At 48.7% G+C, this 26,574-nt stretch overlaps 2 protein-coding genes across 3 annotated transcripts in view; one reads left to right on the top strand and one right to left on the bottom strand.

Moving 5' to 3' along the window:
* Positions 1-6,829: 6,829 nt before the first annotated feature.
* VSIG10L2 (V-set and immunoglobulin domain containing 10 like 2) lies at positions 6,830-14,779 on the top strand (the record flags this gene model as incomplete). Its single annotated transcript, XM_081239440.1, is given in 18 exon segments — positions 6,830-7,018; positions 8,732-8,840; positions 8,922-9,281; positions 9,582-9,946; positions 9,950-10,319; positions 10,685-10,766; positions 10,768-10,943; positions 12,313-12,356; positions 12,358-12,417; positions 12,421-12,590; positions 12,892-13,080; positions 13,082-13,208; positions 13,212-13,236; positions 13,929-13,933; positions 13,936-14,053; positions 14,173-14,341; positions 14,430-14,482; positions 14,622-14,779. Coding segments are annotated over 18 exon segments (2,709 nt in total). The 3' UTR covers positions 14,720-14,779.
* A 4,875-nt stretch (positions 14,780-19,654) lies between these two features.
* Positions 19,655-26,574, bottom strand: part of CDON (cell adhesion associated, oncogene regulated) — a 105,108-nt gene continuing 98,188 nt past the window's right edge. For both annotated transcript variants that reach the window (XM_081239372.1, XM_081239373.1), the window contains 2 exons: positions 20,674-20,948; positions 19,655-20,067 (listed from right to left, as the gene is read on the bottom strand). In XM_081239372.1, coding sequence (XP_081095498.1) covers positions 19,904-20,067; positions 20,674-20,948 — 439 coding nt within the window. In that variant the 3' untranslated portion in view covers positions 19,655-19,903. The remainder of the gene's footprint in view (positions 20,068-20,673; positions 20,949-26,574) is intronic.

Below are 26,574 nucleotides of genomic sequence, written 5' to 3'. Positions count from 1 at the left end.
GGCAGCGTGATCAGAAACATCAGAGCTTCCCCGAAGGGAAGGACTGTGGAGCCGAGGGAAGCTGCGTCTGCCCACCCAGGAGAGGCTGCCTGACCCTCCAGGATCCCCTAGGCTAGGGCTTCTTCCTCCTTCCAGAGTCCTGGGCTGCAGCCGAAGGGAGGGATGGCTTCTGTCTTAGGGTGGGGACCAGGACTGTAATAACCCCTACAATTTCTCAGCGTTCGAAGATGACAGAGCACGTCTCCTAGACTGTAAGCAACCTCAGGTTGGGGATTGTGCCTGCCTCCTTAGGAAGAAGAAGGGAGGGAGGGAGGGAGGGAGAAAGTAAATCGGTCCTCACTAGTCCTGGGACACTCCCAAGGAAACTTAAGGATGCCATTTGATAAATGCAGAAGGTGAGAGGTTGTGGTTTCCATCCTGCAGCAGAGCTGGGGTTGGACTTCAGGCCTGTCTGAATCCTTGTTCTTTGCCCTTCCCCTTCATCAGTATTGCCCAGACTTCAATCACTCTTTGCCTTCGCCTTCTTTGCCAATCTTCACACTACATAGATGTGTAAATATATCCTTAAATCAATTTATATTTACTTAAAAATATAACTAGTTTGACATGCTGGTTATATTTTCTAACATGCATTAAAGCATGAGGAGATAATAATTGTCATCCATGTATTGCCTTGCAAGCCGCCCAGAGCCGCTCCCATGATACCAGAGCCGTGGTTCTCAGTGTGGTCCCCAGACTGGCAGCATCAGCATCTCCTGAGAACTTCTTAGAAATCCGAATTCTCAGGTCCTACCACAGACCTCCTGCATCAGAAACTCGGGGGTTGGGGCTCAGCAAGCTCTATTTTTCAAACCCTCCAGGTGATTCTGATGCCTCCTAAAGTTCGGGGACCATTGCACTGGAGTGTTGGACCACTCAGGAGTGTCCTGGTTGAATCACCTTTGGTCCCCCTTACTGGATCCTCACGGTGTCCCCATGACCACAGAGCATACGAAAACAGTGAGTGAAGCACCACGTAAATGTTAAATCATTAGTTAGGAAAGACAAGAAGATGAGCAGACCAGGGGCCCTTAAAGAATTTATCCAGCCCTGCATCCCTTTCTCCCCTCAGCTTGAGAATACCCGCATCTGCCCCAGGCTGGCTGAAGACTCCCTTGGGCCCTTCTCAGCTCCCCAGGCTCCTGCCCCTCTCATCTCCTCGCTCAGAACAATCTCCCCTTTGATTGCTGGCTCAGGCCTTGCTGACAGGTCAGGTCATATGTACCTGATCAGGAGGAGCTGGGGCCTGATGGATGAGAAATGGGGCTTCCCATTTCAATAAAGTTTGTGCAGAATATTGGAAACAGCTGTGCGCCCTGGCGGGCAGTACCAGGGCCTGTGGGGACCTGGTGTTTGGAGGAGGAGGGTGGAGATGGGGGAGCACCAGGGCAAAAGTCTAAAGGGTGCTTTGCCACCCAAAGGCTGACAGAGCTAGTGAGCTTAGTTCAACGCCAGCCTGGAATCCTGGACTTTGAGGAGGGTGAGAGTGCTCTGGAACCACAGGACACAGATCACGGCCAAGCAGATCTGGACCACCCAACAGATATTTATGTACACCCATTGCCATTTATTTCACAAATACCACACTGATTTCTCTGAAAGTTGCTTTTCTCACATAACCTCATGAAAATCCTTCTAATTTATTTTTTCTTAAATTGTGGTAAAATACACATAACATAAAAATTACCATCTTAACCATTTCTAAGTGTACCTTTCAATAGTGTTAAGTATTCACACTGCTGTGCATCCGACCTCCAGAACTTTTTCATCTTGCAAAACTGAAACCCTGTACCCCTTAAACAATTGCCCATCCCCGCTTCCACCCCAGCCATGGACAACCACCATCCTTTCTGTTTCTATGAGTGTGACTACTGTAGAGGTATCTAAAGTGGAATCATACAGCATTTGTCTTTGTGTAATTTATTCTTTTGAATAGCTGCATAACATTACAGTATATGGATATATGTGTATCACTCAACCATTACTAGTATGATGGGAAAACCCGCCACAAAAAATGCTAGAAAGAATTTTTTGTGGGCTTCCCTGGTGGCGCAGTGGTTGGGAGTACGCCTGTCGATGCAGGGGACGCAGGTTCGTGCCCCGGTCCGGGAGGATACCTCATGCTGTGGAGTGGCTGGGCCCGTGAGCCATGGCCGCTGAGCCTGTGCGTCCGGAGCCTGTGCTCCGCGGCGGGAAAGGCCACAGCAGTGAGAGGCCCGCATACTGCAAAAAAAAAAAAAAAAAAAAAAGAATTTTTTGTATGCATAACCTTGCATACTGGAGTTTGCTGGGGTTTTTTTTCCCCCATAGGATAAACTGCCAGACACGACATGACTGGGTCAAAGAGATGCATATGTTTAGTTTTTATATATGTGACCAGATCCCTTTCTCAAAAATCCGTGGTAATTCACATACCTGCCAGCTGTGATCAAGAGTGTTTTCTCTCCCACATCTTCCCCAGCCCTTCCCCTTCTCCTTCCTCATTCTTTTTGTTATTCCAATAAATGTAAAGTGATGTCACACTTTAAAAATTTGCATCTTCTTGACTATTGAGCATCTTTCCATAAATGTACTGACATTTTGTTTAGTCCATTTTCGACTAGGTCATTTCTCTTTCTTATTGTGTGTAGGAACTCTTTGTATATTATAGATGTTAACTCTTTATTAGTGGTAATTGAAATATTTTCTCCAGTCTATAATTTGTCTTTTGACTTTGTATATGTTATCTTTTATCCTTCTAAAATTTAAACATTTAAAATATTCCTCTACAGCTTCTGGACTTTCTGCTTTATTTAGAAAAATCTCCTCAAACCTTAGATTGTATAAATATTCTCCTAATTTTTCCTCATTAAATTGTTTTAAATATTTAAATTTTTAAAATATTGTTTAAAATTGTTTTAAATATTTCCTCATGAAATTGTTTAAATATAAAAACCAATATTTAAATTGTTTTAAATGTTTAAATTTAAATACATTTAAATCTTTCATCTATTTGAAACTTGGTTTTCATAACTCATGAGGTAGAGAGCTTAACCTTGTTTTGTTTTTTCAGACAGCCAGCCAGTTGTGTCTATACAATTTATTAAATAAACGATCCTTTTCCCCTCTGGTTTGAAATACCACCTTTATCATACACTATAATCCATATGTACTGGGATATATTTCTCGACTTGTTTCTATTTCTGTCCCCTGGATCTATTTATCTTGTCCTTTACCTTTAATGTATTATTTGATCACAGAGATTTATAGTTAGTTTTCTTAAGGCCACTTTTACCTAAATATTTCTTCACTGATGTTGTTTTCATCTTTAACATTATACAAATTCTTTCCAGCTGTCAGAGCCTGTGAATGTCAGTAACTCTTCCAGACAAGCCAGAGTAAGTCCAGGGAAGCCCACGTGCCCTTTCAGGAACCAACCAAGGCAGAGGCCCGATAGTGATATTAGATGAGCACCTACTATGTGCTCAGCCCCATTCTCTCCGCTAAAGCTGGGGCTGGAAGACCAGAACTTCCCGCCCCCCAGTGGCTAATACTTTAAGAGTCTTGCTTCTCACCTCCAGACCCATCCTCTGTCCACTGCTTTGCGATGCTGACTTTTGGGCCCTGTGAGCCCCATTTCTGCTTTACCGACTGTTTCCTCGCAGATTCCCCAGTAGGAGTTGCTAAGGGGAGGTTGCAGGATGGAGGAAGAAGGGTGGGCATCCCTCGTGTCTGTGTGTTCCCCGTCAGCATCATCTCAACGACACTTCTTCACCCCAGGCCCACCCCGAAGCTGCAGCTGAATCCAGTTTGCGGTTTTTCCAACACTCGCAGATTCATCATCCACCACCCACCCCCACGTCCCTGCCCCAGAGACCCCACCCCCAGCTGGCAGGAGCCCCTTCCTCAGAGGTCTGGGCACAAGCCCAGGGGTCCTTGCTTCCTACTCAGAGCCTCCTCCTCAGAGGCCAGGGTCCCAGGCTCTGGGTCCCCCTCCTTGAAATGTCTAAGGTTCAGTGATTCCAGCCTCTTCCTTTGTTTTCCCAGCCCCAGCAGTTGCCACCTCCATGACACCTAAGCATTCTCTTGTGCTACTTAATTAGCAACTTTATACCCAGTTACCAATTCTTTATAGTAAGTTCTCCTCTCAACTGACTGATGGGCCTCTGTCTCCCGTCTGGACCCTGACTGACACAGGTCAGAAAGAATTGAAGTTTTCTGGGCGCCGAGGGCCTGCTTTCTCTTGGCCAGCCTGCAGAGAGCTCCCCAGCCTCCTCCATTCCCAGAATTATTTGGCTGCCGGTTGCCAAGGAGATGGCTGACAATTTCCAGTTGCCAAGCCTCCCCCTGGAGCTCTACAGAGACATTCTGGAAACTCCCTCCTCCTTCCAGCTCCCCAGCCAGGGAACTCGGAGAATCAAGCCAGGCTGGGGAGCGGGGGACTGGGAAGGGGGGAGGAGGGAGTAGACCAGGCCTGAAGATGGAGATAGAGGCAAGAGTTTTCCCTGGCTTCCTGCACAGACCTCGGTGCCTGGCCTGGCTCCCCCTCGGCCCTGTCCAGACAGACACCCACTGGGTCCAGCCAAGGCTGAATTCTCCAGCCAGGCCCTCAATCACAGAAAGCTGTCCTAACACTGTCACTCCAGACATGATAGAAGCCCCATTGCCAGCTGGAGCAGGGAAGGGCCTGGAACATCCACAGGGGAGGAACCTCAGCCTTGCCCAAGCTTTCCTCTAGTGGAGCAGCATTCAACACGCACTCAAACCTGGTGTCACGGCGCAGGCTGCAGGCTATTTCATAATAGAAATAACAGCAACACTAATGATAATAATAGCAGGCAGGTGGGTGTGAATCTCACTCCACAGACTTATGTGTGCAAGAGTATCTGTTCCTTTATGTCATTAAAATCAAATAAAGTGGACTCCATACTGGAGCCCCTGCCCCTCCCAGGGTCCCACCAGAATCCTGGAGGTTTATGAGTTAAAACGGAGAAGCTTCGAACCTCGGGGCCCTACGGTTGCTGCTGACCTTGTTGCCCGAGCCTCCAGGGGGCTCTACACTTCTCTGCCCCACTGGGTCATGGGCCTGGCCTTCAGATTCATCCCGTCCCAGGGACCCAGGAACCTCTGACCTGTCCCCAGGTCAGGGAAATGTCCTGCTCTCCACTTTAAGTGCCTCCAAATGCTCTTTCCTTTCTCCTGCCCACCACTTCCACTGAGAACACCTAACACGACTTTTCAACGAGTTTAGGCTTTTACAAAAATAGGGAAATGCTAACTTTGGTGTCAAGCAGGTTTTGCATCTGCCCCGTAAAAATCCCTGATCCAATATGGAACTAAAGACCTGGCTAAAGCTGCTTCACCGATTTTATTTTCACGGAGGTATTTTAAAGTAAAGATACCATGACATCTCATCCCTGAGTATCTGAGTATTCATGAAAAAAACAAATAGAAACATTGTCTTACATAAACACAAAACTATTATCACACATAACAAAATTAACAACAATTTTCTAACAGTAGCCTCCTTTCCTAGGGGAAAAACTGAGACTTGGAGTAAGTCACGTGTCTGCCGTCACCCAGCTAGCGGATGATGGAGCCAGGATCCGAGCGCTGATCTGATTCCAAGGTCCGCTCTCGTTCCACCCCCTACTTCTGTACGGTGGTTTTATGCTTTTTGCAGACGTCTCCTACTTCACCACGCAGCCAGCCCTTACAGCAACTCAGAGAAGCGGCTGGTGGGCATTACGACCACACTGTTCATCCATCAGGAAACAGAGGCCCAGAGAAACGGGGTGTCCTGCCCACAGCGGCCCAGGAAGGGCTGTTTGTGGAAGGGTACCGAGAGTGGTCGAGCAGATGGAAGGAGGGCTCGTTACCAGGCAGAGCTGGCACAGGCACCAGGCCCCGAGGGGGCTCCACCTCTCCCGCCTCCCCTTCCTTCTCCCCCTGCTCTGCTGTTCTCCCTCTCTTCACCCCTCCATCTAGGGCCCCAGTCATTTCCTCTCCGGTCTCCAAGGAGCAGTGTACAAAGTGACTAAGCCGTGACCCCTGCCGGACCCTCTGTCCCTCCTGCCCCCCTCCCCGCTCCTCTCAGCTGTGAACACAGCGGGAGCCGTGTGGACTGCGGAGCCTCTGGCCCATTTCCTCTGCAGCCCTCAGCTCGTCTCCTGCTGGGGTCCCCAGGGGGAGCCTACGGTTGGCCTCCAACAAGACCCATGTGGACCCACATGGAAAAGCCATTTATTTCCAGGATCATCTTCTTCCTCTGCTCCAGCCCAGCTGTCCCCATCCTTCCACATTCTGCTCTTCCCAAGGCCTGGGGGTTCAGAATCAGGCCTGCAGGTTGGCTCAGAGAAGCAGAGATGTGAGTGCAAGACAGGAAGAGGCCGGGAATGAGAATCCCCTGGCCCCGAGTTTAACAAGGGTCACGGTCTGGCGCGATGCTGCCCATAGCGCCGCGGAGGTTCCTGGAAAGTGAGGCAGAGGCCGGAAACCTGGACAGTCGCTGCAGCCACAGCACTCCCTCGTCCAAGGATCGGGGGGGCCCACGGAGCTGCTGCGTCCTCTCAGAGTGCTGAGTTCTGTCCAGCCTTGCTCATGGGCCTGGGTGAGGGCCCAGCAAAGCAGTGGAGTCAACATGCCCTGGTACATGGTGGCCAGGAAATGTTTACTAGACTGATAAACAAAACCCGAACAGTACGTAACTGAGAAAGATTTTGAGTCTTCTTGTCAGAGAGAAGAGACTTAGCGGTTCTACGGACCCCTGGCCAGCTCAGAGGTGACACAGCTTCAGGTGGGTGGGCACAGAATGGAAGAGGCCCAAAGGTGGGGAGCCAAGTGGGGCGTGGGGAATGAAGCCGTCGGGGGAAAGAGCGGAGAGAATCTGAGCGCATTCGTGAAATGTGGACAGAAGTGCTCTCTCCTGGAGGGTGGAAAACACATGGCACATCCAGCACACGCCGCCTGGCAATGGTTGGGAACTCAGATGACCATCCAGGTGGAGAAGAGGAGGGCTGGACATGCTGTTTCAAATATGATGAGTTTCATTTGGAAGAGGGATTTGAATAGTTTTGCAAAGTTTCCTGGGAAGAACTCAACCCCTAGGACAGATGTGTCAGAAAAGCAGATTCCAGTTCAACCTAAACACAAAGAGGGCAAGAATGAGCATTGACTGAACGTGCACTGTGGACCATGGGCTTATGAGGTGCTGGATGTGTGTGGCTGCATCCTCTCTCTCTAATACCCTGAAGAGGTAGTTCTTATTATGCTCATTTTAAAGATGAGGACGATGAGGCTCAGAGCAGGCACGTTGCTTGCCCAGCGTCGTGCTGCTAGTACACTGCCCACTTAATGCTGGCCAAGGGGAGAGGCTGAAGGGCATGTGTCCCGAAGCCTGCAGTGGAGACTCCTGTGATGCGAGGGAGGTCCCAGTGACCCACTCGGAGCCTTCAGCCTGGTTCTCTAAAACTTCAGCTCAAACTAGTCAAGAGTCTGGGTCCTCAAGCACGTCCTTATGCCTCCTCTTTCCTAAGTTTAGCCGAGAGACCCCTGCAGGCTGACCCCTCATTTCTCCTGACTCATACTATCTCCTCTCCCTCCCTCCAGAATCTCCGAAAGCAATGAATGTGGGTGCTGATGGGGGCCCTTGGAACCCGGTAGGCTGTGGATGGAGGCCCCACCGTGAGGGTGGAGCTCATAGGGTCTGAGCAGGAGTGGGAGATGAGAAGCTGGGGCCAAAACCTGAGAGCCTGCAGCTCTATCTGCTCCAGGGACTCGGCACTGAGCAAGCCCAGGGCAAAGCTTGGTAGCAGGTTATGCTGGCTTAGCTAACGCTCCTTGGAAAAGAAAGGAAGGGAGAAAGGGAGGCGCCAACCATATACAGCACAGTGCCTTGCTCTTCATAGATGCAAGATCACACGGTGATGAAGAGGCAACGCTGTGTTCTGAGCACTGTACTCTTTTGTCTCTCAAAAGTGAAGGACCGGGACCTCCCTGGTTGTGCAGTGGTTAAGAATCCTCCTGCCAATGCAGGGGGCACGGGTTCGATCCCTGGTCCGGGAGGATTCCACATGCCGCAGAGCAACTAAGCCCGTGCACCACAACTATTGAGCCTGCGCTCTAGAGCCTGCGAGCCACAACTACTGAGCCCGTGCGCCCAGAGCCCGTGCTCCACAACAGGAGAAGCCACCGCAATGAGAAGCCCACGCACCGCAACGAAGAGTAGCCTCCGCTCGCCACAACTAGAGAAAGCCCGTGTGCAGCAATGAAGACCCAATGCAGCCAAAAATAAATAAATCTTTAATAAATAAGTTAAGTACTTAAAAAAAAAAAAAAAAGTGAAGGACCCCCTCAGCTCGTCTCTCCGGGGCCCTGAGCTCTGCCATTCCAGTCATGCCTCCTCTTCCTTTCCAGACAGGCTGCAGCTCTGCCCGGGATCCTGGCCTGGCAGAGCCAGGTGAACTGTATGTGCCAACTTCGCTGGGCCATGGGGGATTGGGGGTGGGCTGGGGGCTCAGATATCCGGTCAAACGTTATTCTGGGTGCGTCTGGGAGGGTTTCTCTGGATGAGCCTGGGCGCCCTGCCTCTTTTCTGGGTAGCCAGCTCTTGCCCATCCCCCTACCCCAATTCAGCCCCTAGTCCCTCAGGGAAGCCCTCACGGTCACACCTGCCCTCCCGAGCTCCCCCAGCCTGGGGTGCTCCCCTCCACAGACCCTGATCACCTACATTGGCCTGTGCCGTTGGTCCCTGCACCCTGAGTTCCTGGGAACCTTCACACAGTACTCGATACGGTTGGTACGTAATACACGCTCACTGGATGGTGAGTGAATTCAGCAAAGACTATATGAGTGAATGAAGGAATGAAGGCTGGGAGGTGTGACAGGCCCTCCTTGCCCTCCAGGTGGTCCAGACAGTCCTGTGATCCCCGTGGAGCCGCTGGGCCTCAGTGAGGTGGGGTTTGGGGCCAGTGAAATGGAAGAGGCGACCCTGAGCTGCCTGGCTGCAGCCAGCCCCCCTAGCCGCTATGTGTGGCTCCGTGACCACACTCAGGGCCACGCTGGACCCACCTACATCGTCGTCAGTGCCGGCCGCGCCCACACAGGCCTATACACCTGCCTGGCCCGCAGCAGCTGCCCAGACACCCGCGCACAGAGCAGCGGCCGGCGCACCATCTACTGTGAGTGTGTGCCGAGGGGCCGCTCCCGGCTGGAGCCCCCAGGGTCCCGTGCTCTGGCAGAGTCCAGGGGCCCTGGGGTGCAAGGTGAGGGGGAAGGAGGTCTGGGGAACTGGATGGAGCCGCAGAGCGGGGGGTCAGGGGGTGGGGGAGAGGCTAGGAAAACCGTGGGAAGGGGTGGGAAAAGGGGAAGACCCCATATAGACCCCTCCCCGAGGGATTCTTCCCATGGCCCTGGGGGCTGGACTGAGGCCAGGGAAGGGTGAAGCCAGTGAGGCAAAGTGGCTGGGGCAGAGCAGAGGACGGGAGGTGGGAGACTTCCCAGTGGGGCCTCCAGGGGGGCCTCTGGGATTCCTCAGGGACTCTGAACACCCGCCCCTCCCCCAGCCCCTGCCTTTGACCAGAGGGCTCAGCCTTTTCCTCACCGGCCCCTCAGAGGCATCGCTCTTTCCCCGCTCACCCACTTCTCCCTACTTCCTTTACCCTTGACACCTCTGGCCTCCAGGCTCCCAGCCAGGCCCGGGGGCTGCGGTGCGCTGCCTTGGGGCCTGTTTCTCCACCCAGATGCCCCCGAGGGGCAGCCCTCCTGTACTGTACTCCCCACCCTCGGGGCACTGACTCTGGTCTGGTCTGTAGGGCTTCCGGCTGCCCAGCTGCAGTGGGACGGGCCCCGGGGAACCGGCCCTGCTGCCCTCAGCAATGTCGCCTGCAGTCACGCAGCCACCCAGCTCCCCAGCAGCAGTGTCTTCACCTGAACCAGCCGGCACCCGGCCCCGGCTCTGCCTGCCCTCTGCGGATCACGCCGTGTGAGTGCACGCAGGAAACAGCAGGGCTCTGCCATTCTAGGCAGAGGAGTGGGCAGGGGCCAGACCCGTGGGACGCTGGGATCCGGGGAGGGACTCCAGACCACAAGCTCCAGGACTTGCCGTGTAATGAGGAGGTGGCAGCACGTGCTCGGTCCCCACCTCCCAGCTTTTCTCTCCTCTCCAGCCCCGGTCTCCACCCACACTGTGCCCTGCCCTCAGTCCGGGCTTAGAGCCCTGCGACACCCTCCTTTCCAGCTCCCAGCCTCCAGGGAGGCGCTCATCGACCTTACCCTTTACTTCTACCACTCTATTATTGCATGTTGGTCTTGAAATATGCCTTTAGCTTTCTCTCTGCCTTGGAAACTCCTACCCGTCTACCAAGACCAAGTTTACATGTCATCCTGTCTTCAAAGTCCTCCTCCCTGAAGCCCCAGAGAGTTTGTCTTTCTACCTATACTCTAGCACTCATCAGATTGTATTGCAATTGTTTGCTTAGCATCTGTTCCCACTACTTCCCTGGCACATGGTCGGCCCTCAATAAATGGCAAATGAATGAATGATTGAGTGACTGTGTACCTGGAGGAATGAGTGAGTGAAGGAGTAAATGAAGGAGGGAAGGATGGGTAGGCCTGCCGGCCATTCCTCCTCCCGTAGGGCCATGCCGAGCCGTTGTTCCCTACCTAGGGGAGCCCCTCTGGAGCCCCACCTGCTGGACCATGGCCACAATCAGAGACCAGTCCATCATGCTGAGCTGTGAGTGGCCTGGAGCCCCCTGCTGTGCCGAGCTGGTCTGACGGACGGCAGCCGACCTCGGGCACCAGCAGCCGCTCCTCGTTGGCCGTCCACATCCTCCAGGCCCAGGACGACCTGGCTGGCAGAGAGATCACGTGCCTGGGCACTCACCCACTCAGGGTCCCCGACGCCCTCTGCCGGCTTCAGCTAGGTGAGTCGGGGATGGAGACTCGGTTCTGGGGCGGGGTGGGAGCGGCAGCCCTTTGGAATCAGGATGAGGGGCTCTGGGGCACAGCTGTGCTGGAATGCAAAGTAAGTCAAGACACTGTGTCACCTCACCTCCCAGGGACTCAAACTTTTTGATCCATACAATCAGGGGACTTGGTCTAGGTCTGTGTTGTCCAATAAAATTATAATGTGAGCCATATATATATATATATATATATATATATAATTTAAAATTTTCTAGTAGCCACACTTAAAAAAGTAAAAAGAAACAGCGAAACATTGTATTTAGCTTGATATATCCAATATATTATCATTTCAACATGTAATAATAAAATTATTAATGAGATGTTTTACATTCTTTTTTTTTCATGCTGTCTTCAAAATCTGGTGTGTGTATTTATCGTGACAGCACATCTCAGTGGGGACTGGCCACATTTCAAGTGCTAAATAGGCACATGTGTGTTTGGAGGGGGGAGCCATTACTGGACAACACCATCTAGACCATGAGGGAGTCTGTCACCCTCATTTGCATCAATTTGCATGAGAGGTGCCTGACTATATTCTTGACTTGCATTAGTGTTTCAGGTGCCAGAGGCCTCCCTCTGCCTCTCCCACTCCCTCTATTCGTTTTTGGTCTGATTTCTTTCTCTGTCTTCGTCTGGCCCTGGCAGTCCTATTTATTGCCAACTCAAGAAAAAAAGAATTAAATATTGAAGTAAAAATTTCAGAAAAGCAAGCAGCAGAGCTGTCACATGGAACAACTCTCACAAAATGATTCACATCTTGGTCTCCAAACGTTGGGTGACTAGCATGTTTTCAGGGAGGTCCACCACTCACAATATTTCCTTCCCTTCTTACTCAGTCTCGGGACTGGAAATTCCATCATAGGAGATTCACGGACACCTGAAACCCTGGGTCTCTAGGAGTCAGTCCATAAAAACTGAGCACCCGCTATAGGCCCGGTCCTGTGCCCTGGTGGAGAGGTTGTGGGCCTTTAGGGGGAAGGAGGCCCTTTGCCATGTGCCAGGAGGAGGTGCTTAATGCAGAGGTGAACAGGGCAGGGGCCCCACCTGTAGGAGCTGCCCTGGGGTCGGGTGGGAGAGGAGCATCGAGGAACACAGCTGCTATCAGTAAAGCCTGGAGCAGATGGTGACAGGAATTCGGCATAGAATGAGAGCCTGTAAGAGGAGGCAGACCGGGCCATGACAGGCTTCACTGTCAACCCCACAGGCCCCGTCTCCTCTGTCCCCACCATCCCCTCCACTGCCGGCCAGCACCTCACATCCAAGCCTCTCCACCAGCCCACACACAGGGGGCACCTTCTAGCCTTACCCTCTCTGTCCCTGTGGAAGCCCCACAGCTGGCAGTGGCTGAGCCCTGGCTGTCAGTGCTGGAGCGGGGGAGACGCCTGGTTGGGATGTGCCCTCCTGGGGGGCACGCCACCTGCCCAGCTCCTCTGACTGGGACCCCAGCAACGGCAGGTGGAGCCAGGCACTTCGGGGTTCATGCTACACCCTGAGGGTGCCCAGCTGCGCCTGAGTGTCCGGGATGCCCACCCAGCACGCCACAGTGGCACCTACCAGTGCAAGGCCGGAAATGCCTTGGGCAACAGCAGTCGGAGCGTCCTGCTGTAGGTGCTGAGTGAGTGGGGGGTGGTGTGTGTGTGGAGAGGGGGACGGGGAACCTCCAGCCATTGCCCTTTAGGTGGAAAGGCACAGGGATTCCCTGCTCCAAAACTTGGAGGCATTGTCTTTCTCAGACACAGGGCCTCAAAAAGCACAAGCCCCACGTGACCGTGAATCGGATGCACTCGAGTTCAGGCAAACAGAACGCCACGCACTCAGAGTAATCTCCTGTTCCTCCATTTATAGAGGAGGAAATTGAGGCCCGTGTGTAAGTCTAGGGTAACACAGACTAAAACTTCACGGAAGTGGTCAGCGCCACAACCCCGACCTGCACGTCACCAGCTTTTCTCAACAAAACCGTAATAAGCATGCGCGCGCGCACATGATTGTTGGTGGGCGCGCGCACGCCGTCAGCCGCCTGACCTACGGGAGACGCCAGAGCGAGGTGCAGCTGCCGTGGGCCGTCCAAGGCCCGGGGACACGCAGAGCATCTCTTTCCTGGGGCTTGGGAGACCGCAGCTGGTGACATCGAGCCGGAGAGCAGGGGCCGGCGGCTGCGGGGCTTGGACCCGGGGGTCCTCTATGCCTTCCACGTCCTGGCTCTGAATCACCCACCGCACAGCTGACACCCCTCTGAGGTGAAGACACCAGGTACCGTAAGGCTAGCGCCGTGGAGCAACCCAGCTTTGCTCCACCGAACCGAACCCGGGGGCATCTTCCCGTCCCCACGGCATCCCCGACTCTGTGCCTTCGCTTCCTTCCCCCTGAGTCCCTCCACCCCCAGCCTCTGTCCTCTCCTGCACCCTCCCCTCAGGTGACCCCCACTGCTGTGTCTCCCCTCCGTCCCCTCCCAGGGGGGTTCTGGAGGCCCAAGCCTAGGGGTGGGAGCCACAGTCGGCTTGAATCAGAAGAAATAGGGAAAGGGGAGGTGCCGGTGCTGGTGATTAAATAAGGATGGGGCCCGACTCTGCGCCTCAGTCTCACCTCCTGGGACAGAGGTGGGCTCTTGGCTTCCTGCTGCTCTTTCTCCATTCTGGGAATTCCTTACGTTAAGGCATCCTTTCCTTCAGCCCCAGGCTGCCGAGATCACTGGCTTGCTGCCTCCCGTGCCAGATATAGGGGACTTGGCTGGGGACTCAAAACCTCAGTACAGGCACGCAGAGCATCTCTTTCCCGGGGAGAGACCTGGTCTCCGGATTCTGTGCGTCAAGGCTTGCTCTTGATCACCCACCTCAGGTGGCGGGGGAACCGGATGAGCAGGGCACAGCCTGCTTGGTACCCTATAAGCCACTGTTGCCAAGTTCAGCAGCGGCTCTAAACCTATCCCGTGCAACCCCTCCTAGCGGACGCCCCCCCTTCAGCGCCTATCCTGCAGTGCTGGATGCGGCGGGCACAGGAATGGTAGTGGCAACGGTGACCTCTCTGCTGGTGTTCCAGTATGCTGCCCGGCACCTGGACACCTTCCCCTGTGAGTGGGAAGCTCAAGGGCAGGGTTGCTTGACCCTGTAAGGTGGCCCCATAAGATGTAGACTCCCCTGGGCAAGGAATCTAGGCTCTTCCTTAGTTGTGACCTCTCCCCAATGCTAGATGCCCATCAGGGCTCCAACCCCCAACCTCGGGCATCTAGGGCCACCCCCTTCTGGGTTCCCGAGTCTCAGGGAAGGGAGGGTTATTCTCCCAAGACCTGTGCTGGTTGCTCAAGAAATGCACCTCTTCCTTTTCTTCCTACCGGCCTTGGGCGGTTGCCTGTTCCCAGGTGAGTATGGAAGCCCAGTCATTCTGGAGGTCAGGAAGTCTGGGAGAGTGTAATTGTCACTCACTTTACTCTCACACTTCACCCTCAGGGAGCAAAGTCACCAATATCAGGGTTCAAGGGGTGGCCCCGAGGCAGTGACAGGTAAGCTCGATTTTATCCCCAAAGCCAGGAAACAGTCCTGAGTTTCATGCGTGATGCTCAGTGTCTCTTGTCCTCTGGGAACAATCTGGGGCACCCCCAGGGCATCCCTCTCTCCTTTGCTTGCGTCTGTGCTTTGTAGGCACTGAACCACTACCCACCACCCCAGGTTCGCATCCTGCACAAGAATCCACGGAGGCTTCAGTAAACGTCACCATCACAGTGACTGCCACACCGTGAGGCCTCAAGGGGAAGGTGCCAACACGCTTAGGGGAGAAGGTGGGGATGGGAACATCCCCTCGGTCATACTGAGTGTTAAAGCCAAGGTAGCTAAGACCCCAGCTAGCCCTTCCCACTGAATATCTGGCTTTTACAGCCAGCACGAGGCTCAACTGCAGGGCCTCTAAATGACTTGATTATGAGACAAGTCCTGGCCCAGCTTGTGGAAGACAGAGGTGGAAAGACGAGGAAGACACACGACTGGGGAGAAGACCAACTGGCTGTCCGAGGGCAAGTGAGAACCACGGTGCCGGGAACAGTGTCTGGTGCCGTAGGAGCAGGCTGCCTGCTTCCACACCAAGTCTGTGAACTGAGAAATCCCTCAATAAATCACACGTGATGCTCTCACCAGTGGAGGATTATTCCGATTGCAGCTCCCACAGGGAAGGGCTGACCTGGCTTCAGCTGGGCCCCGGGTTTCCCTACTGCGAGGAAGCTAGGAGATGGGAAGCAAGATCTGCAGGCATGTGTGCCCTTCATTCAACTCTAGCAAGAGATGTGCTCGGGCTTCCCTGGTGGCGCAGTGGTTGAGAGTCCGTCTGCCGATGCAGGGGACACAGGTTCGTGCCCCGATCCCGGAGGATCCCACATGCCGTGGAGCGCCTAGGCCCGTGAGCCATGGCCGCTGAGCCTGCGCGTCCGGAGCCTGTGCTCCGCAACGGGAGAGGCCACAACAGTGAGAGGCCCGCGTACCGCAAAAAAAAAAAAAAAAAAAAGAGAGAGAGAGATGTGCTCTCGTCTAGTTCGTTCCACATTCCAAGTTCCTTCCCCAAGAACACGAGCTTCTACTATAGGACCAGCTGAATCAGGGCTGGTAGCAGAGCCAGGTGCCCAGGGCCTTTGTCTCCCTTTCACCTTTCATGTAGGAATAGCACCGAGCCTGTCACAGTCAAAGGGCCTCACAGTTGCTAGACCCCGTAGTCCGTGCCAACAAGACGGGACAGGGTTCTTGCCACCAGGCTTGGGGAGCTGGCTGAGAGGGGACCCGGGCAAGCCAAAGTCACACTCTGTCAGCCGCCAGCATGACTCACTGACTCCAAGCGTGTGTGTCTGACATCTGGGTGAAACACAAATGCATGCTTGTTCCACTGCCTGGAAGAGTCAGCAGAGCTGCCTCCGTGGGGGACTCAGATGAGAAGAAACAGCGAGACAGCCAAGGGATGATCCTGCCAGGAATCAGGAAAGTGGCGCCTGAGAGGAGACGGAAAACTGACAGAAACTAAGTTCTCCTTAGGTTCTCACAGATTCAGACTTTATTAGAAGAGGGGTTTCAGGTTCCCTCACAGCTCTCAGGACGGGGGCTGAGGTTCAAGGAAGGCTCTTTTAAATCTGGGGAATACAACAGAACAAGGCGGCCCCACCCCATGCAAAAGTCCCTCTTGGCTTTCTGGTCTAAGCAGCCCAGACACTTTTGAGTTTTTCAGGGCAGTAAAGCAAAGCTGCTTCTTGAGACTAAATTTCTACCCTGGGGTTCCTAGGGACATGGCTCTAGGTAAATGGTAAAAATAGGTGAGGTCTCAGAAGGGACCCCTCTCCCTCACTCTCCTGCTGCTCCTCTCCCACTTCTTGCTTCCTTCCAAAGAAATACTGAGTTCCCCTAAGGGAGTCTGCCTGCTTTGACAGAGCTCCTCCTTGGTGCACGTATTTTCCCAGCCTCCCATAAAATACCTGTCCTGGATCTTTTTCCTTCAGGGCCTGGATCTCTGCAGCCAGAACAGAATGGATTAACTCACTGGGCTCTGGGATGTGCACAGGGGATTTTCAGGGGAGGACAGGGGTCCAAAAAATGTCAGAGTGAGATGTACACCCACCCCAATCACAGGCTATAAGCAGCTTTACACAAACAGGGAGCAATCAGAGGATCCCCATCTTCACATGCTACTCTACATGAAAGCAGCATTCTCTTTTAATATAAAATCAAATCAACAAAATAAAACCTGTCAAAGCTACATCATTTAAAATATGTACAATTTCAAACATTACCACTTTAAGGAAAATAAAACATACTTTTCAATATGATACAAAGACATGCATCTTAAAGAGAGCAACACAGATGAAATTCAGTTATAAAGTTAACTCCTTGGCAGTACGGTAGCTGGAATGAGATTTGCATCACAATCAGCTTAGTAAGGATGTATTGGTCCTTGAGGACTCATTCAACAAAAACAAAACCGAGAAAGAGATGCTTTTTCTAGAGACCACTTCAAAAGGTTTAAAACATTGCCATTTCACTTACATCTTGTAGAGCATCCATCACCAGACGATCAGTGCATAACCAAGAGAAGGAAAAAAAGGAGCTAGTGAAATGATATAGTAGGAGTGGGGGAGTTTTATGCTAAAACAAAGACAGCGAATTCTAAGAGGCCTGAGGGATTACAGGATCACTATTACGCTGACAGAAGGTCAAATTCCCGTGTGCGGATGGTAGTGGCGGGGGGTGGGGTGGGGTGGGGGCGGCGGTCATGGAGAGGAATGAGGGCTCCGGGAAGACCAGGCAATAAGCTCAGAGCTCTGCCCGTGGAGGACAGAGGCAGCTTCTCTTGTTGTGGCGTTTGAGCGTCCGAGGAATCCCATGGCGGGGCGGACCAGGGCTTACAGAGCTGGACCAGTTCCATCAGGAGAGTGAACCACAGTGCTTTCGGAAAGCAGTAATGGAAAAACGGAGGGAGCTCAGATGACAGCTCCAGGTGAGTTCAAATGCAGGCTCTGTGGCTCACCTGTGTGACCTGGGGACTTTACCACCTACTTTGTCGATGTGTCTTAACAGTAAGATTTGAGATGGCAGTAACAAGCACCAGCACAGTGCCTGGTACACAGCAGTTACTTCACAAATGTCAGAGCCATCGCCCACGCTGTATTTTCCTTCTGACTTCCTGGCAAGGGACATTAGGTAGGACTGTTTTGGGTGACTGTGCAGGGCTAAAAGTTCAGAACAATCGTGGTTAGAGAGCACTCATAACTCCTAAACATGAAGGCAATTATATATATATATATATATATTTATATTTATATATCTCAATATATAAAGGCATTTTTTATAAATAAAATACAATAAAAGGGATAACACTTAAAACAGCGTTACTAATAATATAAATAAAGCAGTCCACAATGAGGTTGCCCTAAAGGTAAAGTTGTTTTCTCTTCCTAGTGGACAAATCCCATATTCAAAGTCAATCTTTAAAAGCAGTTTATGACCTAAGGCTCATGCTAATACACCTCTGTTTCCTGAATCAAAATGACTGCCTACAAACATTTACTCCCCAGTTTTCTAAAACTCCCTTTGTGACTGTATTGCCGTAGCTTGACTGGCAAACACAGGGTATGTCTTTATATTCTGTGTGCTAGGACTTTGTCCTTTGCTAGCCACAGAAGTAAGGGACACAGCTATCCCCCTCCCAAGCTAACTGCATCTAAGCAACATGAAGAATAAATCCAGTACACTACAGGCATGGACGTCTGGGATGGAGCACTTGACTCTACAGCATCCCTGATACCCGACCATGAAATTATATCTACTACATTCTACTCAAAGTAATCCTTGCATAGTGACCCAGCTCACAAAGCACATTCCACTAACAGTTCTATTTATAAAGTATATAGACATATGTAAGGGGATATTGATGCATTTATATAGAAAGTCGATTAGTACAGTATTCTAGTCTATTTCACTGCAATTGTTGGGAAACTAAAATTTTTCCACTTATGCTGGAATTGCTTGACTTTAGGTAGAATCTGTTTCTTCCCCAAAGGGATGCACAATCCAGGAAAGAGCAGTGATCCATAAAGCTTGACTCAAGCTATTCAATACACTTAGAGTGTTGTTTTGTTTTGTTTTAGATGTGGAGAAGAAAAGCCTTCCAAGGGCAGCTGCAAATGTCCTTGTCACTCAGAGGCAGCAATAATTGTGATTTATGAACTCTTCTAATCAAAGCTTTAGGTGCCTGTTACAGTGATGACATTCAGAAACAAATGTCTGGAAACTTCAAACCTCAAGATTCTTTTCTGACACTCCCGTCTTCCAGGTATTGCCCAAGCTGGAAATCAGAACATACGGATTTTCAGGGGCTGTGGTACCATGACACATCCTATACTAATGGGAGAGCTTCCGCCGAGATAGTTCCCCTGGAACCTTCCCTTTTTTCTTAAGATGCAGATCTTTCTCTTCCAGTCACTACTTGAAAGTCTTATTTTGCTCCTACTCTTAGAAACAGTCAAAAAGAGCCCCACGGGCTTCCCTGGTGGCGCAGTGGTTGAGAGTCCGCCTGCCGATGCAGGGGACACGGGTTCGTGCCCCGGTCTGGGAAGATCCCACATGCCGCGGAGCGGCTGGGCCCGTGAGCCATGGCTGCTGAGCCTGCGCGTCCGGAGCCTGTGCTCTGCAAGGGGAGAGGCCACAACAGTGAGAGGCCCGCGTACCGCAAAAAAAAAAAAAAAAGAGCCCCATGGTGACCATGTTATAAACAAAAGCAATTTTAAATTTTAGTGGGCATTCTTTTTCTCACTGGCCTTGGCTCCCTTTCTACCTTCTGCAGTAACCCAACCAGACTTAACCACCACCGTGTCCATGACACTCCTTGTGATTAGTGCCTAGAAAGCTGGACATGACTTGTGCCCAGACAGCCTGTGGTTCAACTGTCACTTCTGTGGAAGGCACTCTTCGGATTCACAAGACACCTGCTATTACAAACATCAGGCTACAACTGCGGTTGCCTACAGATGTTCTCAGAAAGTCTGATAACGTGATAGTGAAAGACCGCTTTCCATCTGAAGAGTTCCAATGGCCTGTGCAACTCTCTCTTAGCTGAGTCAGCCAACAGGTGGGACCCTTGTAGGAGGGGCTCTTACTGTCGCTGAGGCTCTTGGAAAACGTGGAATGATCCCACTGCTCTCATATGATTGAAAACCATGCCAAACCAGGTTGTTTACTACTGAGGGGGAGGAAGAAATAGGGAGGGAAACTTTGAAGGCATAAATAATATAAAAGGGCACACATTTTAAGAGACATTCATATGACATTACTACTACAAAAAATAAATAACGATTTCTCTCTGAATTGAATTAATGTCCTTCACACAGTCCATCCCCAGGCCTGTTTTGTGCAGTTACTGGCTTGAAGTGGAAACATGACGAGGCACTGACACATCCTCAGGTTTCCTGGGATTGCTGAAGGACCCCTGAAGGGCTGTCTACAGGAATGCCAGGAGGAGACCATGGTGTCTTTTCAGTGCAGTCCTGTGAATCAGGTGGCAAAATAAGAGGATTCCAACTTAAAATTTTGTTCTCCGTTTCTGAAGGCACACAGCTGTCTCCTGAAACACAAAGGTTTGGAAGCATTATGAAATGGTAAAGGCTGATTTTTATCAAAGCACTCTACAAACATTACCTTGAGCAATAAAGAAAGAATCATGAGCAAAATCAGAGCCCAGTTACATTTAGTTTGAATTTGAGGGAGCCAGTAGGTTTAAAAGGTTTAAGATAAAGTTGAGCTCTCATGAACAGTTATACAATTCAGCTCAGGGTTAAAGGAAACCCCTTAAAAGCCCCCAAATTACCACCTTAAAGAAAGGCTACAACTCCAGAATCAATTCAAATGAAAAAGCTCAGGATCACAAAATGCATCCTTCTAGCAAGTCTACTTTCAGGTACAAACTGAATCAAAGCCTATTTGGATTTATTTTCCAAAATGTTCTCAGGATGAACAACCTGAGATGAATAGTGTGCACAGCAAAATTTCAAAGAACTCTTTATTGAGTCAACTTTTTTTTAAGTATCCAATACCCACCCCCCACCCAATATCTAAGACATATGTGAGTTGATCACAGAGAGAACATTCTGAAAGGATCACCTTTCCTGATACAGTTCTTCGTTAACTGAAGACTATCTAGAAACTTAAGATTTATAATGTCTTGCTGTACCTCTGTTGAACTCTGCTGCAACTTCCACACAACCAGAGTTGGTCTCATTTCTATTGTCTTGACAGCAAATATGCTGAGCAGGTCTTCGTGCCTTGTCATCTCTGATGCCCTTCTCAGGTGACTGACCACAGTCGGGGACTGTGGAAGCCAGACATACAGGCATCTTCATGTGAATGAGGGGCTTCATTTCCAAACCATCCTGAGGATAAGGTGCTACCACTGGGACCACAGGAAGGGGGCTGCTGCTGAAAGCGCTGTTGGTTTTGGTGAAACACCTACAAAGGGTAAACCAAAAGAAATAGAATTGTATCTAGAGGGATCAGTAATTAAAAGCCACTCATTTTGACATATCATTTGGTATCTTGTGTTCACAGATTCTTAAGAAAGATTGATGCTTAGAAATAACTAAATGATTCACTATGATTTGAAATATCAAAAATTAGAGTTAAAGTGAAATACAACAGAATGCATCAAAAAGCAAACCAATTAAGAATTGAACTGTATATGATGACCTATCCCATGTTTCCTTTGCCTTAGTCCACTTAGTCAGAAGTTGTCTCCATAATTAAATAGCTCCAGAATATAGCACACAGATGGAAAAGGTCATCCACACTGGAAGGAATGAAAGAAAAAAAGAGGAAGAGGACAGAAAACTAAGAAACTTATGGCCACGTGAGAGAAAAGGCCTTATGAAAGCCAATAAAAACACACTGTTTTGAAATCAGATATGTTCCCTCTCACTCTTGGAAAAAACACCACAAGAACTAGACACCCAAAATCCAGGTTTTATTTTTCAATTTTTTTCTTTGCAGAATTAATTGCTAGAATTTAATGGTAGTGAGCATTCACTTCAACTCTGCCCTACTTTTATTTCTTGCCTTCATCCAAGATATGTGTTTTCTCTAATTTTGTTCCTTCCTGTTCTTCAGATTGGATAATTTCTATTGATCTTCCAGTCCATCGACTCTTGCTTCTCTTTTCTCCAATCTGATTTTAAGCCCAATCAGTAAACCTTCCATTCCAGTTATTTATACTTTTCAGCTTTGGAATTTCCATTTGATCTTTTTTTTTTTTTTTTTTTTTTTTTTTGCAGTACGCAGGCCTCTCACTGTTGTGGCCTCTCCCTTTGTGGAGCACAGTCTCCGGACGCGCAGGCTCAGCGGCCATGGCTCACGGGCCTAGCTGCTCCGCAGCATGTGGGATCTTCCCGGACTGGGGCAGGAACCCGTGTCCCCTGCATCAGCAGGCGGACTCTCAACCACTGTGCCACCAGGGAAGTCCCTCCATTTCATCTTTTTAATTGTTTCTATTTCTCAGATGAAATTCCCCATGTGAATTCATTGTGTGTATATCTTCAAGTCCTTGAGCATATTTGTAACAGCTGCTTTAAAGTCACTGTCTACTCGTTGTGATATCTGGATCATCTCAGAGTCTGTTTCTATTGACTATTTTTTCCCTTGAGTAAGTATCACATTTTCCTATTTCTTTACATGTATAGTAAATTTTTAAACTGGATTTTTCCCTCTGATTTTCTGGTTGATCTCTTGGCCTCAAACTCCATCCTTCAACGCCTTCAGTTTGTGTTCTTGACCCAAGACTGGAGAATGCCCTCAGGCAAAACCCCATAAACAAGTGTCACCCATTGTCTTTCAAGGTTAGATTTATTCAGTTTCTGCCTGTTTCTGGTTACTCTACAATACTTTCAAATTGTCCAATTTCATCATTATTACCTGTGGATGATCAAGCTAGTCCGTCATTAACAGAAACTGGAATCTAAGAAGTATTTATATATAAAATAAAAATATTTTTTATTTATAAAATTAGGAGTGAGAAAAGTCTGGAGAAGACATTTCATTTGGCTTTGATCTGGGTTTGTTAGGTAGGAAACACACAGGACTGACCAGGAGTATGATGGAGCTAGGCATGTTAGGGAATAAAGATAAGAGTTCTTTGGACTTCCGTCCTTTGAACATGGGATGGTATGTTTCTGGAGCGTAAGAAAATCAGTAAAAGGAAGTCCATGCAACTGTTACGAGCATTTCTGTTGGTTCAAGTTATTAGGAATACCAAATCCTAAGCATGAAGACTCGGAACCTGAAAGAGAATAAGACATCTGTCAGGAAAACAAATCCTTAATTTAAATAAGTCCAACTTTAATTTCAAATAGAGAAATATATTCACTCTACACTTAGGAGAATTCAGATTCCAGTCACCTGGCATGAAAGCAAAGTATGTCTGTCAGGTATTCATCTGCACAGAATAATTTGACTACAGCATTATCTAATATGACTGTAATTTTACCTTTTAATAATACAGGAAAGATATATACCTGATTGAAAGAAAATCTGTGTTCCCATGCAAGTGTTAAGGCAGTCAAAAGTGGAGGGAGCACTGGTGTGGAAGAGAGTTTGTTGGAGTCAGAATCAAAGCACTGCGCTGGACAGATCATGACTCCAGGAGAGCGTGGCATTCCTTATTGGTCTGCTGTACATTTTATTCAACTCTGAACTTAAAATTTTTTTCTGAGGCGCCGATGAGGGTGAACACGAATCTCTTGACATCCGTTTAAAAATGTCCATGTTAGCAGTCTCTTTTTTCATTAGTCTCTTCCACTGTCTCAATACCCAGGGAACCTGAAAATCCCCCTGAATGTATTCAGTTCATGAGAATCCACAGATTCTAAACAGGTACTCACCCAAAATGTGGGGCAAGTCCAGGGGAAAAATCTTCTTGTTTTTTTGGCCGTGCTGCATGGCTTACAGGATCTTAGTTCCCCGACCAGGGGTTGAAGCCGGGGCCACAGCAGTGAAAGCGCTGAGTCCTAACCACTGGAGTGCTAGGGAACTCCTGGAAAAATCTTTTTGCATTCAAACTACTACTAATGAGAATGTAATAGATATTATATATCTGTAAATAACGTTACTTAGAAGAACCCTTTATTCTAAAACCATTTGCTGATACTTTCTAAATGTCAGACACTGTGGTAGACACTGAAAGTATAAAGATAAATACAACAGGTTCCAGCTCTCAGTCTAGCAGAGGAGAAAAAGTAAACAAATGGCTACAATATAATGTAGTAAGTGTAATATAAGAAGGTATAAAAGACACTGGGAGCACTCAACTTTGAGATGGGTTATCTTAGATGTATAGCTGATGAGAACAGGGTACTTCCCACATTCCAGCTAGAGACCAGTGTGTATTCTTCCAGGCTATTTCAGACTCAAGTGTCTTATAATTGAGGAAATTACAGTAGATGGCAACTGTGGCTTTAGAGAGTAAGAAGGATTCTGATTTCAAAAAACCATAAATAAAAAAAAAAAAACCCATAAATATCTCTGGTCAGGGGAATCTATATGGCTACCGTGATTCACTGGAAATCATTCTTAAAAATTAAGTTCCTGGCTTCTGGCTATGGCTGATTAGTTTATATCAGAACAACTCTCCTGCCAAGGGCAACTTGGCAACTAAAAAAGATGGAGAAATTTTAGTTTAAATCTGTCAAAATCATCAGAGAGCTACTCCAGCACTTAAGTGGCTGAGATTCCAGAAAGAAGGTAAATGTGAGTTTCAGCCCCACTTTTCCTCATGAGGCATCTGCCCAGTTCAGTGCAGGATGAAACACTAAGACGTCAAGCAGGAAGTGGCTAAGGAGCTGAGCAGAACGTCTGGCAGTTTCCTGAGGCTGGGAACACAGAAACTGGAGTTCAGAGCCTACCAAAGAGAAAAGGCCCAGTAAACCCCCCAGGCTTTTCATTAGGACCCTTGAAGGGTTACATTGTAAAAATAACAGTGAAGCAGGAATAGACAAGGCTTTTAAAAAGACTGAAACTCAGCATTAAATCAGCTCAATCACTAATTGGGTTAAAATGATCTGCCCCTTGCCTAACTGCCTGCCAAAAGCAAAAGTAAATCCTTTCTGGGGCAAGAAAACATCTTCCAGAGCCTCTATGAGTTTTTATATGCAATGTCCAGAATTCAATAAAAAATTACGTGGCATTTCTGGAGACAGAAACAAGAGGAAACTAAGTGATGAAATATTGAGTTAGGAGACAAAGATTTTAAAAGAACTGGATGAACATATTCAAGAAAACAGGTGACAAGATGGAGAATTTTAACAGAGACTTAGAATCTAATAATAATTATTATTTGGAATTTCTAAACTAAAAAGTAGAATACCTAAACGAAGAACTCAATTCATGGAGTTAAGACCAAATTGAACACAGATGACTAGAGGTTTACTGAACATGAAGCGTGTCTCTGCACGGTCTTCAGACTGAAGCACAGACACAAAAGGATGGAAAATATAGAAAGAAGCTTAAGAGGCATACGAGGCACAGAAAAAAGCTCAAAAATATATGCAGGCACATCTCATTTTATTATGCTTCACTTTATTACACTTCGCAGATAACGCGTTTTATACAAACTGAAGGTTTGTGGCAGCCCTGCACCAAGCAAGTTGATCAGCGCCATTTTTCCAACAGCATTTGCTCACTTCTGTCTCTGTGATACATTCTGGTAACTCTCGAAATATTTCAGACTTTTTCATTATTATTATATTTGTTATGGTGATCTGTGATCAGTGACCTCCGACTGTAGTTGTTTTGAGGTGCCACAAACACTGCTGTCTTATTTTAAGAAATTGCCACAGTTATTCCAGCCTTCAGCAACCATCACCCTGATCAGTCAACAGCCATCAACATCGAGGCAAGACCCTCCACCAGTGAAACGATTATGACTCACTGAAGGCTCAGATGATGGTTAGCATTTTTTTAAGCAATAAAGTATTTTTAAATTAAGGTATGTACATTTTTTGGACATAATCAAAAAATTCACTTTTGAATGGGATAAAAGCTATATGTGGAGAGATAAAGGCTAAGAATTTCCTAAAACTGATGAAAGTTCAAGCCACAGATTTAAGAAGTTCTATGAACCCCAAGCAGAATAAATACAAAGAAAATTATACTTTCAAATGTGAATAATTAAACTGCTGGAAGTAAAAATACAAAGTGAAAATCATAAAAGCAGCCGGAAGAAAAAGACATTATCACCTTGAAAGGGAACAACAGCTGTATAGATGATTCTTCAATAGAAACAATAGAAGCAACAAAATAATGGAATGACATTGTTAAAGCACAAAAAGAAGGTAACTGCCAACCTAGAATTTAATGAACAGTAATAAATACCCTTTGAAAAGGAAGATGAATTGAAGACATTTCCAGACCAAAAATCTGGGAGAATATGTAACCCTCAGACCTGTACTACAAGAAATACTATAGGGAATTCTTCAAGTTGAGGGAAAATGAGTACCAGCAGACAACAGGAAGAAATACAGAAAAATCTACAAACAGTAAATGAGGGAGAGGGTGTGGAGAAAAGGGAACCCTCCTATACTGTTGGTGGGAATGTAAATTGGTGCAGCCACTGTGGAGAACAGTATGGAGGTTCCTTAAAAAACTAAAAATAGAGCTACCATATGATCCAGCAATCCCACTTCTGGGCATATACCTGGAGAAAACCATAATTCAGAAAGACACATGGGGGCTTCCCTGGTGGTGTAGTGGTTGAGAGTCCACCTGCCGATGCAGGGGACACGAGTTCGTGCCCCGGTCTGGGAAGATCCCACATGCCACGGAGCGGCTGGGCCCGTGAGCCATGGCCGCTGAGACTGCACGTCCAGAGCCTGTGCTCCTCAACGGGAGAGGCCACAACAGTGAGAGGCCCGCATACCGCAAAAAAACAAACAAAAACAAAACAAAAGACACATGCACCTCAGTGTTTATTGCAGCACTACGTACAATTGTCAGGACATGGAAGCAACCTAAATGTCCATCGACAGATGAATGGATACAGAAGATGTGGTACATATATACAATGGAATATTACTCAGCCATAAAAAAAGAA

The sequence above is a fragment of the Mesoplodon bidens genome (assembly GCF_964165515.1).
Source record: "Mesoplodon bidens genome assembly, chromosome: 7".
NCBI lineage: Eukaryota > Metazoa > Chordata > Mammalia > Artiodactyla > Ziphiidae > Mesoplodon > Mesoplodon bidens.
This window is presented reverse-complemented; position numbering and strand designations above follow the sequence as displayed.